We start from the raw sequence: 15,422 nt of genomic DNA, 5'->3' as shown, positions 1-15,422 counted from the left end.
AAGCTTTAAAACAGTTTTTTTAAAAATTAACATATAATGTATTATTGGTTTCAGGGGTACAGGTCTGTGATTCATCAGTCTTACACAATTCACAGCGCTCACCATAGCACATACCCTTCCCAGTGTCCATCACCTAGCCACCTAAAACAGTTTAAACTTAAAAAAAAAACCAATGTTTTCTTAAAACAAAATATTAATTAGAAGTGTAGCAAGTAAAACAAAAGTGGAAAACCTCTGGCTAAAGGAAGTATAGGGGACTGGAGCCCTGTCCAAAAAACTGTCTACACCACAGTTTCTGAGGGGTTTAATGAATTCTAATGGATCTTAAACATACCATTTAAAAACCTCTCCACACTAAATAATGAAAATAGTTTTCAGAATGACATGACAGGCACGGCAAGATTCAAAAATAAACTTTTCACTGTAAAAAATTCAAACAAGAGGATTTTATCAACTAACCAGAAACTGGCCAACATTCAGTGAAAGTAAATACCTATTTCTAAGAATTCCAATGAACTGATGCATCATTATATTAAATTATGGTTACAGTAAAAAAATTACAGAATTGACAAAGTATTTCACAGAATATATATCTGAAAATAAACAGTACTGTTTGACAGGAAAGAAATGGGCCATACTAGAGATATATTAAGCCCAATTAATTCCATAGTTTGTTTACTTAAAACCCACTGTATCACAGAAGTGTTTTATTTTGAAATTCCATATCTCTACACCCAACGTTGGGCTCGAACCTACAACCCCAAGATCAAGAGTCGCATGCTCTACCAACTGAGCCAGCTAGGTGCCCCCGTATTAGTTCTAATGAGACAAGTCATATTTCACTACCACCATGTCCAAAGGAGCCAAATGGGATATACATCCCAACTGCAGCCACAGAAGCTCCACACAGAAAAGTTATACAATGGAACTTCTTCACAATAGTTTAAATAAAAGGCTCTAATGAGATTAAAACAACCGTTACTGTAGATAAAACTATAGTTTTAAAAAAACAGAAGTCCAAACTAATAATTAAAACAAAGTTTGTACGTTAAACATGCAATACAAAAAGCACATACTAAGATTTTCACCAAACACAAAAATCACGAACATCTTAATATCTGAGTCTGCATTAGAAATTTAAGTATGAATTTTTTTAAAAGAAATTACATTTACCTCTAAATGCCAAAAACAATTATTTTTAAATTGAGATAAATGCATAAAATCTGTAATTAAAACAGTCACTCCAATATGGTACAAAATTACATTATTTCACATATTTAACCACGAAAAGTAAATTTCCCTTTTCTTAAAAAAAAAAATCAATAAGGTATTCTTAAAACTGGTCTCTATTGTCTGTAACAGTCACTTGAAAGTACTCTTACCTTTCTTCTGAGCTATACAATCGAGCAAGTCCAAAATCTGCAAGTTTTATTTGCCCTCTGGTAGAAGACAAAATGAACAAAAAGTATTAGTCTACTCTGAAATCATACATATTTGTATCCATTCATAGATATCTAATCATATCATACACATTCATATTCTATTCCTAAAACTAATAAAAAATATATAAACTTTAACTTTGGATCACACAGCAGTACCCTAAGTCCTACAAGGAAAGGCAAATAGATAAACTCACAACAAAGTAAAAAAGTAGTACTTTTCCTCTGGTGACCTGAGCTACTCTTATTCAAGTAACACCACCACCACCACCACTACTATTTCTACTGTACTAGCATTACAGTATTTTAGTACTACTTAGTTCCTATTTAGAAAAGTACACTTCAATGTAAATAAACTGAGATTATTTCTGCTACTTAGTAATTAGACACACTACTTGTTCAATTCAAAATAATGCATAAGACTAAATCACATCATTTTAAATTTGTTTAATTTTCCAGTTCTTAGAGGGGCTAGGTACATAGAACCCTTTCGCCTACTAAAATCAGAACCAGGCATGCCTCACTTAAACTAACAAGTAATACCAATTATAAAAGAATTATCAGAGCTCAGGTTATGCTGTCAGTAAAATGTTTTTAACACATACTTTAAATACCCATTTATGTAGGGGCACCTGGGTGGCTTAGTCAATTAAGTGTCCAACTCTTGATTTTGGCTCAGGTCATGATCTCAGGGTCATGAGATCGAGCCCCCTGTTGGGCTCTGCGGTGGGTGTGGAGACTGCTAAAAATTCTCTCTCTCTCCTTCTACCTCTGTCCCCCCATGCTCCACTTGCACTTTCTCTTAAAAAAAAAAAAAAAATCTGCTTATGCATATGTGTGTGTATACATACTTCAAAAGAGTTCACTTTAAAACTGTGATGCTGGTGTAAAAAATTTTCTAAGTAAAAAAAAATTCTTAGATCTATTCCTAACCTAAAGCTGAAATCATATTATTAATTACTAGAATATTCATTCACATTATTTGGAAGAATATCAAATGAGAAATCAACTAAGTATTATTTTATGTACATTAAAAACTATTATTGGAAATTAATTAAAGTATATTTAACACAAGTTCAGATATACCTCAAGCAGTAATATTGCTGATTATATGTTAAAACAGTTTGAGCAATAAATTTTAAGTCTTTTTAACAGAATCAAGGTATACATTATATAACACTCATTTTAAACACATATATGAAACTCACATCATACCTATTATTTAGAAGAATATTTGAACATTTAATATCTCTATGCAAAAAGTTCTTCTTATGACAATAATCCAGACCTTCCATGAGCTGTCTCATAAATGACTTTATGTGATTTTCATTAAAATGAACCAAGCCTGATTCCAGAAGTCCCATCAGATCATGGTCCATATATTCAAACACCAGATAAAATGCACCTAAGAACAAGAATAATTAATTCGTTAAAATGTTTTATTCTTACAACTTTTCTATAGGCTCAAAATTTAAAAAAATAAATGCTATGGAGAAAATTATTCCTTGAAAAGAAGCCCTACTTTGTCACTTCAATAACATTCATCTTTCTCTCTGAATCTAATATCAGTAAATGCATCCCAAGGAAACATCTAACTCCATTTTCTTCTTTTGAAGAAAACTGTTAAGATATCAAATCAACCCTACAGTGCATAGTTTCTGGGTGTGATTAATGTAAAATAAATTCTTAACTGTTTTATATACTGAACAAACTGTCTCTCAGCAGAAGCTGAATAAAATCAATATAGTTCATCAAAGAAAATTTTAAAGTGTTAAAAGAATTGTGTTTCATAAGAAAAGAGTCTGGGCCCAGTTAGGACTTTTAGATGATCTCTATTAAGCCTTCAATAAACATATAATTTAATTCTGTTATACAGCTCCAGAATATTGGAAAGCATACAAACTGCAACTTTATTTTATAAAACCAGCTTAATCTTGCTACCAAAACCTAAAATAGCACATACACAACAACTGTACTTATAAGAGATTCAAAAATCGTAACTGAAGTTCATACAAGCTGAAACCAAAGCTGTACCTAAAAATATTCCAATCAGACTAAGTTTAATTTATCAATTCAAGAATGGAAAAACTAACAAAATTCAATATATCAAAGAAAAAAGCTATTAACATGCCAAAAAAGTCATCTGAAGAAAGCTAACAAACGGTTCCTAATTAAAAACAAAGATCTCACGCATAGTAAGATTGATTCTTGAAAGTTGGGGATTAGATGAGCACTGGGTGTGGTATGTAAGTGCTGAATCACTAAATTGCACACCTGAAACTAATATTACCCTGTATGTTAACTAACTGTAATTTAAATAAAAGTTTTTCTTTTAATTTATAATGGTACCTCTCTCAAATCAACAACCAAGTCTTACTGAACAGTAAAACATGACAAAATCATTCATTACTAGTAACTACTCTAGAGTTACTAAGTAAAATTATTATTTTTTTGGAAGTTAGTAAGTAAAATTAAAGACAACATATAAACACAGAAATAGAGAAAAATATAATTATTAATAAAGATGACTATTTTCCTTGAAAATCCAACAGAATAAAAAGAGAGTACCTGGGTTAGAGAAAATCATATATAAAAATCAAAAGACTTCATACATGCAAGTAACAACTCATTAGAAAATAAAATTTAAATAACTCCACATAAGGAAGAAAAATTAATACAAAGGACTAGGGAATAAACTTTAACAAGAACTATACAAATTCATTAAATACCAAACTGTAAAATTCTGTATTTTAAAGCAATTTCAATAAAGGAACCAAGGATTTGTTTCTATTTTCTTTTGCTGACAGGATACTTACCTTCACAAAATAATTCTAAAGTTCACCTTAAAGAAAACAAAAACCAAAGTAGCAGCTAAAATGCTTCTGAAAATTAATCTACCAGAGATTAATATGACCTGTAGGGACAGACATAAAAGTGTAACATAATATACACCAGAAAACAGAGTCTAAAATATACATCTAATAATTTAAGAAAGCAACCATCAAAAAAAGAGGCAAAATTGGTAATGGGACGAATGTGTAACACCATAGGAAGATGGGGAGTTACACCAAAGGCAAAACAAAACCCCATTAAAAACCAACAGATTTTACTGAATAAAAATTTAGGATCACGTACATAAGTAAACAATAAGGAAGAGAGGAAAAAGTAAATGACAAACTGGAGAAACACATCTGCTACAAAATGGCTCAATATCCATAATATAAAATGAAGTCTTAAAAATCAGTACAAAAGAAGACCAATCCCATAAGAGAAAATGAGAAATAAAATGAACTGTCAATATACAAAAGATATTTTTGTCCAAAATACATGAAAATGTGTTTATCTCACTATCAACCAAAATATACAAAGTAATATAACACTTTAGTTAACTAAAGGGAAAAGATCTCAAAAAGAAAGACAATAAATATGCAGTATTGACAAATACTGTGAGGTAAACAGATAATGTTATATAGTGCTAGTAAATTAGAAGATTTATAAAATATAATTAGGCAATATATACCAAAGCTTTAAAAATTACATTTCCTTTTACATAGCAAGTACATTAATAGATATTTAGCATAAGGAAATAAAGATTGCAAAGATTTAGCTATAAGCATGTTCACTAAAAGCAATGTAGTATTAAATATTTAAAAGCAAAACAATAAGCAAAGAGAAAACAAAAAAAACCCTGGTTATTATGGTACATGTACATCATACCATGCACTCTGAAAATTACTGTAGAGGTATAATACCAATGTGGAAATGTATTATTGATGTTGAGTTAAAGTGAGTAGATTATAAAATAATCGGTACTTGATAGAGCCGTCTTTGATGGGATTAAATAATGGAGAAAGTAGAGTTTGCGCAGAGCAACACAGTTGCCACAAGCCACATGGGGCTACTGAATACTTGAAATGTGGCTAGACCAATGTACTGCAAGTGGAGGCATACACTAGATTTCAAAGACTTACTACAGCAACAACAAAAAGAATATAAAGTATCTCAATAATCTGTTATACTGATTACATTGATCTATTAGATATATTGGGTTAAGTAAAAATACTTAAATTAACAACTGATTTTTTTTAATGAGGCTAAGAGATTATTTTAAATTATAATAGAATGGCTTGCATTCTATTTCTATTAGAACTGAATCAGAGATATAAGAATTGAAATAGGAGAGCTAAAATTCTCATTATATACAGATAACATGATCTTTTGGTCCCTGAAAAAGACATAAACATTCAATGAAAAAATTATTAAAAACAGTAACACAATTTAGAAAAACTGCAAAAATAAAATATACAATAGTCATTAACATAACTACCAGTTAAAAGACAAAAGGGAAGACTCCATTTCTAATAAGAGATTAATTTTTTTAAACTTAAGAAATGTACCAAGTCCTTCAAAGATAAACTAACAGGATACTCTTATAAGACAGAAAACTATACACAAAAAAATGCACACATTCTTAGATAAGAGGCTCAACATGATAAAGATGTCAATTTTCCCCTAAATGATTTATAAATTAAGCACAAGCTCAATTTTTATTTATTTATTTATTAAAGATTTTATCTATTTATTCAGAGAGAGAGAACTCAAGCAGGGGGACAGGTAGAGAAAGAGGGAGAGAGAATCTCAAGCAGACTCTGCCCTGAGTATGGAGCCCCATGCAGGGCTCGCTCAATCTCACAACCCCAAGAACATAACCTGAGCTGAAACCAAGAGTCAGATGCTTAACTCACTAAGCTAACCAGGCACCCCCACAATTTTTAAAAATACAGGGTTTTTTCCCTACAATTAAACATAAAGTTGATGTTATATCCACATAGAAAAATAAATAAATAAGAACAGCAATGAAAACACCTAAAAGAGAAAAGGGGACCTGGGCATGAGGCTTTACCAGATATTAATTAAGGTCTGTAACTAAAAAGTATAATACTGCTAAGTGAACATGAAATATATCCAGAAATATACTCAAGCATGTACAGAACTTTAATATATGATAAAGATGGTGTATCAATTCAATGGGACAAAAGATGGACTTATTATTTAGCAATATTTGAGCAACTGAATAGGCAGACAGAAACAGATAAAACCCATCTGTTCCTCACAACATATACCAGCATAAAAAAGCACATGAACCACAGCTAAATATTAAAAATAAAACCATGAAAACATTTTTTAAAAAACATGAATTTCTTCATAACCTCAGAGTGAGGAAAACTGTCCTAACTGGGAATCAAATCAAGAAGAAATAAGAGGAAAACACTTTGATAATGTGACTATGTAAAAATAAAAATCTACTGCATGGCTAAAAACACTACAAACAAATTTAGAAGAGTAAAGCAAACTGGCAAATATTCATTTACAACTTATATTCCAGATAACTAATTAATATCCATCATAAAAAGTCCCTCTAAGTTGGAAAGAAAAGGATTAACAACCCTACAGAAAAGTGGGCAAAAGACAGATAACTCACTGGGGAGGTGGAGGAGGGAGACAACAAATTCCCATTAAATCAATGGAAAGATGTTTAACCTTGCTCATAAGAAAAATTTATTTTTCAAACTGAAACTTCACCACAATAACAAACTGACAATAATCCAAAAGAATGACACCAGACTCTACTGCAGAAGCTGTGAGAAACACTCTCATACACTGCTAGGAATTTGGCAGTACCTAGTTTAATCACATTTAGCATTTCCCTTTGACTTAACAGGCCCAATTCTAGGAACCTGTCCCAAAATTCACTGACAAAAACACAAAATGATATAGGCACAGAGCTGTTCAATGCAGCATTCTTTTTTTTTTAAGATTTTATTTATTTATTTGAGAGAGTGAGAGAGAGAGAGCACCAGCACGGGGAGGGAGAGAAGCAGACTAGCAGGGAGTCTGATCCAGGGCTCGATCAGGACCCAAAGATCATGACCTAAGCCAAAGGCAGACGCTTAACCAACTGAGCCACCCACGCGCCCCCAGCATTACTTCTAACAGTAAAATACTGAAAAGCAAATGTCTGTCAGTAGGAGACTGACTAAACTGTGGCACATCCACACAGTAGAGTACTGTAGAGCCATAAAAAGGGATGACGACAATCTCTACTGATATGGAGACTAATCTTCAGGATACATGATTAAATGTGAAGAACCAGGCACAGTACAGCATTTACTGTTATGCTCCTTTTATATACAGAGGGGAGGGTGAATATATAGAAAAGAAACTAAAATGATGAACTGAACATTTTAAAAATAAAACCCAGTTTTTCATAGGTAAGGGAGAGAACAAGAAAAAGAGAAATGGAAGTGAGACTATTCTGAATGTGGCCTACTTTAAAGTTTTGAGTTTGGAATCATGTAATGTTTTACATGATTAATATACATCATTACACCAAAAGGGTAAAAAAGTAATGCCTAAAAATTGGAAACAGATGAACCTAAATTTAGTGTATCAAACTGGCTGCATATGGTCTAGATCATAGTATTTTTTTTTTTTAAGATTATTTATTTGACAGAGAGACACAGCGAGAGAGGGAACAGAAGCAGGGGAGTGGGAGAGGGAGAAGCAGGCTTCCTGCGGAGCCCTGATGCGGGGCTCGATCCCAGGACCCTGAGATCATGACCTGAGCCAAAGACAGATGCCTAATGACTGAGCCACCCAGGCGCCCCTATATCATAGTATTTTAACTATACCCAGTGGGGTATATTCTAAGAACAAAAAGAAACACTAAGAAATCTAATTATTCAATAGTCTTCTTAGTAATTAATATTAGTATTGTTATTTTAAAATTATTCTATGTATATTGTAGGACTACGTTAATATCTTAGGAATTAACATTTTTCGTATAAGAGACAGACAAGTATAAGATAAAAGAAATATAAATCCTGTTCTTTTAAATTAAAATCACCTATGGCAGGGGCACCTGGCTAGCTCAGTCAGTAGAACATGCAACTCTTGATCTCAGGGTCGTGAATCCAAGCCCACATTGCATGTGGAGCCTACTTAAAATAAAAAAATAAAATAAAATAAAAGAGTTTCTTTAAAAAAAAAAAAAATCATCTACAGTAGCCAGCCACCAAGATGGCCCCCAGTGCTTCTCATCTCCCAGTATCTATGCCCTCCCACAGTGATTCAAGGACAGTCTGTATGACCAACAAAGTATTGCAGAAGTGATAATGTCACTGGCTACCAAGGCAAGGTCACATAACCATGGCAGGTTCCATTTTACTTGCTTGGACAATTTGCCCTGGGAAAAGCCAGCCACCAAGCTGTCAGGACAGTCAAGCAACTGTGTTGAAAGGCCCATGTGAAGAAGAACTGAGACCTCCCACCCACCAATAATGGAATTACAACTTGCCAGCCATGTGAAGGAAGGTGATTCTCCGACTCTGGTCAAGCCTTCTTGTGACTACAGCCCTAATCCACATCTCATGGCAACCTCATGAGAGAACCTGAATCAAAACTGCCCAGCCAAGATGCTCTCAAATTCCTGCCCATAGAAACCATAAGAGATAATAGGGCGCCTGGGTGGCTCAGTTGGTTAAGAGACTGCCTTTGGCTCAGGTCATGGTCCCAGAGTCCTGGGATCGAGTCCCACATCAGGCTCCCGGCTCGAGCGGGGAGCCTGCTTCTCCCTCGGACCCTCTCCCCTCTCATGCTGTTTCTCTCTCTCTCTCAAATAAATAAATAAATAAAATCTTTAAAAAAAAAAAAAAAAGAAAAGAAACCATAAGAGATAATAGCTTCCAGCATCATCTTTGAAGTATAACTGCCAAAGAATTGGATTATATCTGAAGAAGTTTATAGATCTAATTACCATTTATAGGAAATATGCAAGTTAGAAGAACAAGCTAAAGACACCAAAAGGAAGCATTTAGCCAAATCCAAAATGTGGCCTATTCTTCGTAAATAAGTGGAATGAAATTTCTAAAAAGCAAGAGAAGATTCTAGGAGACCTAAAATGATAATTAACCACATACAATATAGATCTTGTTTCATCCAGATTCAAACAAAGCTCCTATAAAAAATATTTCTAAGATAACTGGGTAAATGTAAACACTGACTGTTAGATAATATTATAAAATTATTGTCTATTTTGTTAGGTATAAGGCCTCTTTCTTTTTTAACATAACCACAATTTCATTATCTATTATAGACAGATGATTAATCAAGTATTTATGTTTACAATATGATGCCTGGGATTCACTTAAAAATGGTCAAGCAAAATAAAAACAAGTAGGGAGAGATAAATGAAGTAAGATTAGCAAAATGTGGTAACAGGTAAATGTGAGAAATGGCGACACTGGGGTTCATCATCCCATTTTCTTTATTTTTAAGTATGTTTGAGTATTTCAATAATATTTAAATGTCTGAAACAAAAATGAATAAATAAAAATTTTAGTAGGCTTTCAAATTATCCTGAATCAAGAGCTATATTGTTCCCATATTTTAACTTTGGTTTTATTTTTATCAAGGTTATATATTTATATAGTTTTAGGCAATGTTTCAAAGCGAGTGTTTCCAATTGTTTCAAACTGTGTCATGAAATCAATTTAGTAGGTCACAACCCGCATTCTGATTTTTATTTATTTATTTTTAAAGATTTATTTTTGAGGAAGCTCTACACATAACGTGGGACCCAAACCCACAATCCCAAGTTCAAGAGTCGCAAACTCTACCAACTGAGTCATTCAGGCGTCTCACAACCTGCATTTTTAAAAAGTTTTTTCTATTGCATGTTATTTTTCCTTACCCTGTATTTAAACATTAGTAAAATCATACGTAATAATATTTTTATAATATAGCATGCCAAGTAAACTTTCATAGTAGGAACTTATATACATACATAGAGTTAGCAAAATGTCCAATATCAAAATTCTAAGAGCAGTTTATCTCTGTGTGAGCAGATGGGTGATTTTTACTTTCCTCTTATGCTGCCATTTTCTGACTTTTCTACAAGGAACACAAACAGTCATTTTTAAATATATTAACAACTATGTCTAATATACAATTTGATAAGGAAAAAACAAACAACCCAACTGAAAGAAATGGCAATGTCACAAAGAATGCACATGGGAAATCAAAATGATAAACATATATAAGATGCTCCATACCTCACTAGTAATCAGGAAAGTACTTTCACCTATCAGACTGACAATATCCGGTGATTTCCAAATGAAACTCATATACTACTACAATTTTTTGGCAAAATAACCTGATAACCTATTAATTAAAAACACAAATGTCTGTTGACTTAGTTATCCCACATTTGGGAATAAACCAAAGGAAATAATAGCACCAGTATGCAAGTATACATGTATAAGGCCATATCTAGCAGTACTGTTTGCAATGGAAAAAACAATGGGAAAAATTGAATGCTCATAAAGAAATGGTTGGATAAATCTGTATATCCATACTGTGGCACATTATGCAGCTATGTTAAAAATGTTTATCACCTAGAGATATATTGTATTCTTTAATAAGAAAAGTAAAATACAGGGCGCCTGGGTGGCTCAGTTGGTTAAGCGACTGCCTTCGGCTCAGGTCATGATCCTGGAGTCCCTGGATCGAGTCCCTGGATCGAGTCCCTGGATCGAGTCCCTGGATCGAGTCCCTGCTCGGCGGGGAGTCTGCTTCTCCCTCTGACCCTCCCCCCTCTCATGTGCTCTCTCTCATTCTCTCTCTCTCAAATAAATAAATAAAATCTTTAAAAAAAAAGAAAAAAGAAAAGTAAAATACAGAGTAAAAAAAAAAAAAAAAAAAAACAGCACCAGAACTTCCTGATTCTGGTCTGACACGTTGGGAATTTGAAAGTTACTATACCCATCATCATGACAAGAACACAGGAGAATAAACTGAAAATCAACAACTCTTCTTAGATCCACAGAGAACTGATGTTACAGAGCAAACCACTGCCCCCCAAATTAGTGAGTGAGAGAGGTGAATACAGAGAGTCACAACTCATAAAAGCAGAAGCCCAGGAACAGAAATCTCCACAGGAACTCTTACCAAGGTAGGAAAGCCCAAACCATAACTGACAAATTGCTGGATACTCTGTGTGAACAAGTTTGACAGTTAAAAATTCCAGCGGATCCAGCCTTAGATAGGCTCCCATACTTCTGCAAGTTTTACCACCAGGAAACCTACCAGGTTATCACACTGATGATGACAGAAAAATCACACTGTGCTTCCAGCAAGGGGAGGGGGAAAACAGTCATGATGAAATACACTCAGAGCATTCTGTTCTTAACACAGCCTGATCTCAAGAGAAATTTTATTACCAGAGAGAGACTAAGCAACTGGGGTTCACAAGAGTCTTAGTGATCTGACAGAGAAAAAAAAAATCCAACTCCAGAACATTCTAGCCTTTGACTCAGAGGAAGGAAATACTCAACTGCAGCATTCTTTAGTATTCCTGTCTTACTTAAGGGGGAAAAAAGCAAGAAAACTGAAACACTTCTGAAGGACACAGCTGAACGCTATAGGCTCACTAAAAAACAGACCAAATCATAGGAGTATAAAATACTTTCCCTCCCCCTCCATAACTTACCACCATATAAATACGACTCCTGTATAATAACAAAAGAATACAACTAAAAGAATGACACATCCCAGACATTCTAAGAAATCTCTAGGGAACCCAAAAGACAACAAGGGAGATCTTAGCCTCTGCCAGAGCTTCCACTAATAATAAGCACAGCCTAACCACTAGGCAGATAAACACAAAACCTCACACGAAAAGCCAATTTACCTTAGCTCCTTCTATCCAATACATTGTGTCTGGCTTTCAACCAAAAATTACAAGGTATTCTATAACACAGCCTGAAGAGAAAATGCAAGCATCAGAGTTAGATTCAGATACAGCAGAGAAAATGGAATTAACACACCAAGAATTATTTTATTTTAATTTTTTTCACACCAGGAATTTTGAAATCTATGATTAATATTCTAAGGGCTCTAATGGGAAAAGTAGACAATATGTAAGAACAAATGGATACTATAAGCAAAGAAATAGAAATTCTAAGAGAATCAACTGAAAATACTAGAAATCAAAAACACTCTAACAAAAATAGAGAATGTCTTTTCTGGGCTAATCAGTACATGAGACATGGCGGAGCAAAGAATCTGTGAGGCTGAAGATGTCAAAAGAAACTTCCACAACTGAAATGCAAAGAAAAATAAAGAACGAAAAAATACAAAATGCCCTAAAAAAGTGGGACAATTACAAAAGGTGTTAACACACATGTAAAGAGAATACTAGAAGCAGAAAAAAGACAGAAGGGAAAACAAAAAATATCTGAAGTAATAATGACTGAAATTTTCCCAAATCAATGATAACTCCAAACCACAGGTCCAGGAAACTCAAAAAATATCCAGGAAGACAAATACAAAAACATCTACATCTAGGTATATCACATTTAAACTACTGAGAATCAAAGAAATAAAAAGAAAAATCTTGATGGAAGCCAAAGGAAAAAAAAAACCTTACCTATAAAGTAGCAAAGCTAATAAAAAATCGCATCAAATTTCTCCTCAGAAAGCAAAGATACTGCTGAGAGAGAAATTATAGCACTGAATGCATGTATTAGAAAAGATCTAAAATCAGTAACCTAAGCATCCACCTCAGTAAAAAGGGCAAATTAAAGTCAAAGTAAGCAGAAAAAGAAATAATAAAAATTAGAAGTTGATTCTCTGAAAGGGTCAAATAAAATTAGTAAAACCTCTAGCCAGGTTAATTAGGGAAAAAAAAGAGAAAAGGTGCAAATTACTAATATCAGAAATGAAAGAGAAGACATCACTATTTCTCTCAAAAACATTTGAAGGATAATAAAGGAACAGATGAACAACTCTGTGCCCACAAATTTGATAACGTAGATGAAATGGACCAGTATCTTGCAAGACACAATGTACCAAAAGTCACACAAGGAAAAATAGATAATCTAAATAGGCCTGTATCTTTTTTTTTTTTTAAGATTTTATTTTTAAGTAATCTCTACACCCAGTGGGGGGCTTGAACCCACAACCCTGAGATCAAGGGTTGCACACTCTGAGGTGCCTGAGTGGCTCAGTCGGTTAAGCATCTGCCTTCGGCTCAGATCCTGATCCCAGGGTCCTGGGATCAAGCCCCGAGTCAGGCTCCCTACTCAGCAGGGAGCGTGCTTCTCCCTCTCCCTTTGCACCTCCCCTTCCCCTTCTCCCCTGCCCCCTCCCGTGCTCCCTCGCTCTCTCGGTCTGCTGTCTCTTTCTCTCAAATAAATAAAATCTTTAAAAAAAAAGAGTTGCATGCTCTACCAGCTGAGTCAGCCAGGTATCCTTAAATAGGCCTGTATCTATTAAAGAAAATGAATCAATAATTAATAACCTTCCAAGACCAAAAGCACCAGGCCCAGATGGGTTTACTGAATTTTACCAACAATTTAAGAAAGAAATTACATCAATTCTCTACAATCTTCCAGAAAATATAGAGACAGACTACTTCCTAACTCATTTATAAGGCCAGCATTACTTTATATCAAAACCAAAGTCACCACAGGAAAGAAAAACCACAGACCAAGATCTCTCGTGAACACAGATGTAAAAATCCTCACCAGGGTGCCTGGGTGGTTCAGTGGTTGAGAGTCTGCCTTCGGCTCAGGTCGTGATCCCAGGGTCCTGGGATCGAGTCCCATGATGGGCTCCCTGCTCTGTAGGGAGTCTGCTTTTCCCTCTGCCCCAACCCCCAATTGTTTTCTCAATCTCTCTCTCTCTCAAATAAAGTCTTTAAAAAAAAATCCTCACTAAATTTAAGCAAATCAAATTCAACAATGTATGAAAAAATATATATACCATGACCAAGTGGGATTTAGCTCAGGTATGTAAGCCAGGTTCATCATTCAAAAAACAATTAATGTAACTATGACATCAAGGCTAACAAAGAAAAATCATATGATCATAGCAACAGAGGCAGGAATAACATCTGACCAAATACAGCACTCATTCATGATTTAAAAGAACCAGAACTCAGCAAACCAAAAATAGAGAACTTCTTCTATGAAAGAATATCTACAAAACCTACAGCTAACATCATACTTAATGGTGAGAGATCTCCCACCAATAAAGAACAAGCCAATGGGTGCCTGGGTGGCTCAGTTGGTTAGGCGACTGCCTTCGGCTCAGGTCATGATCCCGGAGTCCCGGGATCGAGTCCCGCATCGGGCTCCCTGCTCGGCGGGGAGTCTGCTTCTCCCTCTGACCCTCCTCCCTCTCATGCTCTCTGTCTCTCATTCTCTCTCTCGCAAATAAATAAAATCTTAAAAAAAAAAAAAAAAAAAGAACAAGCCAAGGACAGCCCCTCTCACCACTTCTATTCACTGTCGTATTGTAAGACCTAGCTAATGCAGTGAGACAAGAAAAGGAAATAAAAGGTGTACACTATTAGAAAGGAAAAAATAAAATGTCTTTGTTCACAAATTACATGATTGTCTATGTAGAAAATCCCCAAAAGTCACCAAAAAGAGTCCTGGAAATAATATGCAATTACAACAAGGCTGCAAGATATAAAATTGATGTACAAAGTTAGCTGCTTTCTTACATACCAGCAATGAACAACTGGAATTTCCAATTAAAAACATTATATGATTCACATTAGGAACAAAAATAATTAAATACTTGTCATAAATCTAATAAAATATGTACATGATCTACATAAGAAAAACTACAAACCTCAATGAAAGAAGCAAAAATCTTAATTAATATATTCCATGTGCATGCACAGAAGACACAAGATTGTTAAGATGTCATTTCTTCCCAGCCACATCTATGCATTTATCGCAATCCCAATTAAATCCTAGCAAGTTATTTTATGAATACTGACAAAGTGATTCTACAGTTCACAGGGAGAGGCACATCTGGTAAAGGACTGGTATACAACGTGTACCAAAAAGTCGTTAAACTCAACAATAAGAAAACAAACAGCCCAATTAAAAAATGAGCAAAAGATGTGAA

At 34.3% G+C, this 15,422-nt stretch overlaps 1 protein-coding gene across 3 annotated transcripts in view; it reads right to left on the bottom strand.

The window, feature by feature from the left end:
• The window catches only part of CDK13 (cyclin dependent kinase 13), a 123,328-nt gene that overhangs the window by 43,229 nt on the left and 64,677 nt on the right, over positions 1–15,422 (bottom strand). For all 3 annotated transcript variants that reach the window (XM_045864926.3, XM_045864927.3, XM_045864928.3), the window contains exons 6-7: positions 2,655–2,844; positions 1,383–1,439 (exon numbers count right to left, since the gene is read on the bottom strand). In XM_045864926.3, coding sequence (XP_045720882.1) covers positions 1,383–1,439; positions 2,655–2,844 — 247 coding nt within the window. The remainder of the gene's footprint in view (positions 1–1,382; positions 1,440–2,654; positions 2,845–15,422) is intronic.

This window comes from Mirounga angustirostris, unplaced genomic scaffold (assembly GCF_029215605.1).
Source record: "Mirounga angustirostris isolate CCGP_5_RB_7025 unplaced genomic scaffold, mMirAng1.0.hap1 SCAF_12, whole genome shotgun sequence".
NCBI lineage: Eukaryota > Metazoa > Chordata > Mammalia > Carnivora > Phocidae > Mirounga > Mirounga angustirostris.
The sequence above is the reverse complement of the archived record's forward strand: the minus strand, read 5'-3'. Positions and strand labels throughout refer to the sequence as shown.